The 3,150-nt window shown below is 42.1% G+C and overlaps 1 protein-coding gene across 1 annotated transcript; it reads left to right on the top strand.

Moving 5' to 3' along the window:
• The first annotated feature begins 1,295 nt into the window (after positions 1-1,295).
• Positions 1,296-2,729, top strand: lratd2b (LRAT domain containing 2b). Its single transcript, XM_079240521.1, has one exon. The coding sequence runs from the start codon at positions 1,388-1,390 to the stop codon at positions 2,207-2,209; it is 822 nt and encodes a 273-aa protein (XP_079096647.1). The 5' UTR covers positions 1,296-1,387; the 3' UTR covers positions 2,210-2,729.
• Positions 2,730-3,150: the final 421 nt, after the last annotated feature.

A 3,150-nucleotide genomic window follows, 5' to 3' on the forward strand; every position in this document is an offset into this window, starting at 1 on the left:
GGAACCCGTCTTCTTTTTTTCCATAACTGCATCATTTTATTTGCAACTTTATATGTTTCTTTAAAATCCTTTTTTTAAAATAGTTTTGTTTTTGTGAATTGTTTTATATTTTTTTCCTCTATAAAACACTCAGACAATTGGATATCTGAAATTAATATATTTTTCTAAACTAATGACAGAATGTACATAAATATGTTCAATATCACTGAATCTATGTGTATCTTAGTCTGTGTGTAAGAAATGAGGGCAGACATAGAGCCTGTTATCCTTGTGTAGTTGTTTTAATTGGTTGATCATTTGTCTCCATTCGTTTATTCTGCTATATGAGTCACGTTTACAACTTTTCTTTACAATGTAAGATGAAGGACTTTATTTTAGTTATACTGAAAATTAGTTATTTATAAAGTTTCCTGCATTTTGCATAATGATTCTCACCAAAGTTAATGCCCCTGCTGGACATCATGATGATATCTATGAGTTGGCCACCCAACACCAACTTCTATTCTATCATTAAAAAATTCCAGGATACTCCACTTTTTTTTAAAATGTCTACAATAGCTGATTTCACATTTTGACTAGTTTCAATAAATAAAAGACAAAAAAAAAAAAAAAAAATCTATGAGACAAAATTGCAGCAGGGGACTGTTTGCCTCCTTCTGTGAGGTGTAGACAGAATAAGGGACACTGTCGCTTTAAATGACAACACCTCCCAGCAGTCGCTCGATCTCGGGCGAATTTGGCTGCAACAAACACTTCATGCAACCAGCAGTCAGAAGAACAGCAGGCTGAACTGCTGATCAACAACCTTCCACACAGGAAGGAGAGTACGTGTCAGTTTCTTTTACAGATGTGACCGCAGGACAGCGAGAAAGCTGCGGCAAGACGCTGAACTCCAGGTGAGTGGGGGTGTTATCTGGCGGGTCCATTAGTTACAAATGAAAGAAAATTAGTTCAATGAAATAAAAACAAGAGACTGGCAGAAGCAGAGAAGATGAGAAGAAGTAGCACTGACGTGGAAGGAAGAGACACTATATGATGTGATTGTTGTGAGAGTTTCGTTGAAAATGTGAGCCAACAGGTGAGTCAGGTCACACCTGTTGGGAATGTAAACCAAACGTAGCTTTAAGTTGCAGATGGCTTTAATCTCTTGTGGACGCACCCTTAAAAGCTGTCGTCTTGCTCATGCCTTGACAGGTCTGCAACAGTTGGCGTCGGAGAGCAGAGCCTACAGCTGGACATGGATTATTGGTCTCCACCGCTTTGGATTTAGTTAAGACGCAGCGCAACTCTGCGCCTCCTTCTCCGTCTCCTCCCGACAGAGAGCGCAAAGAACAGGTGGATCCTGTTTTTTGTGCGTCGTTCAGTCCCCCACCCCTTTTCTGTAAACATGGGGAATCAGGTGGAGAAATTAACGCATTTAAATTACGCAGAGGTACCCACGTCGGACCCAAATGGCTTCGATCCCGAAGGCGACGGACCGCGGATCGGCGTCTCCTATATTTTTTCTAACGACGACGACGAGCAGGACGATCATTTTGACCACTTTCCGCCAGACAACCAACCGGTGAGCCACGAAGAGAAGCCTTTCGACCAACAGGACGAGCTGGACTGTGTGGTCTACTACCGAGAGGAGTTCGTCTACGAGAGGAACGTCGGAGCCGCTACTTACTCCCCGGAAAGTCTCCTGAACAAGTGCAGACCGGGAGACCTGCTGGAGTTTGTTGCCACTGGACAGTACCCACATTGGGCTGTTTACGTCGGGGACTTCCAGGTAGTTCATTTGCACCGAGCTGAGATCAAGAACAACTTTCTAACCGACGTGAGTCAGGGGAAAAAAGGCAGGATAGTGAGCAGCCTCTACAGGTACCGCGCGCTCCCACCGGAGGTGATCGTGCGCAATGCCCTGGACCACGTTGGATCCAGAGACAGAGAGCTGTGCTGGAGAAACTCGGAGTGCTTTGCCGCCTGGTGCCGCTTTGGCAGACGGGAATTCAAAATAGGAGGGGAGATTAGGATTGGAAAGCAGCCGTACAGATTAAAACTGCTCTTTTCTGAAAAGAAGAGTCACGTCTTGGAGTTTCAAAGCCTGGAGGATGTGATCATGGAAAAGAGGAGGAATGACCAAATTGGCAAAGATGCTGTGATGCAAGAGCTGGCGAACCATTTGAATACCACACATGAAATCAAAGAAGAGCTTTTTGTTAACTGATAGTGGAAGTTCTGGTCATCTGGTGTGGATTTGGCCTTAAAGGTGACGCTCGATGGAAAAACAAAATGGGCATGCGTGTTGGATAGGACGCGCTTTTCCCTTCAGTAAGCCAGTTAAGAGCTTTTGTCCATGAGCATATGTGGATGTGCCACGCTGCCAACAACTGTGCAAATTCAGAGGTGTTAAAAAGATAAGATTATACGTTTTCACAAGAATAAGTGACTTACTGTGATGAATTCTTTTGCAGCAGAGCTGCAGCCTGATCGTTTATGGAATAAGTCAAAACTGAATCACCCATTATTATTTTTTCTAATCCAGTGGATCTTTGCACAATAAAGAGGAACCCTTCCTTGTACCTTTACCCCACAGGATTTCTGAAAATCCTCCCGGTGAAACTCAGGTGTTCCAGATGATGAATACAAAGTGAAAGCGAGTTAATTTGTAGCTTTTGTTGTTGTTATTGTCTCAATCTTGAGGATTCCTTTTGTGTTTCTTTATATTCAATCAAATACCAGCTTTACAGCTTCTGTTCATAGCCATGACTGTGCACCTTTAATGATTCCTCATTTTCAGTAGCGTATTTTTTTGGAAGAATTAAAAAAAGTTTGTATGAAGACTTGTGTAAAATAAAATATATATTTGAAGAGAAAAGCTTTTTTCTTTTTCATGAAAGGACGGGGATGACCTTTGAAATAGTTTTTTGTGCACCATACGGATTATTTAAAACTTGCTCCCACCAACTGGGAAGAAATTTGTTTACGTGGGGAAAATGCTGAACGGCTATGAATTAGATATCTTATAACTGACAGTTTTGATCAGAGTATTTGAACTCTAGCAGCTCACTGACACTCCAACAGCATCAGCTTGTTTTATTAAAAATTTTTGGCATGTGCCAAGTTGTATTCCAGCTATGTTGGCTGTTTTGTTTACACACCTCTGCT

This window comes from Telmatherina bonti (assembly GCF_933228915.1).
Source record: "Telmatherina bonti genome assembly, chromosome: 5".
Classification (NCBI taxonomy): domain Eukaryota; kingdom Metazoa; phylum Chordata; class Actinopteri; order Atheriniformes; family Telmatherinidae; genus Telmatherina; species Telmatherina bonti.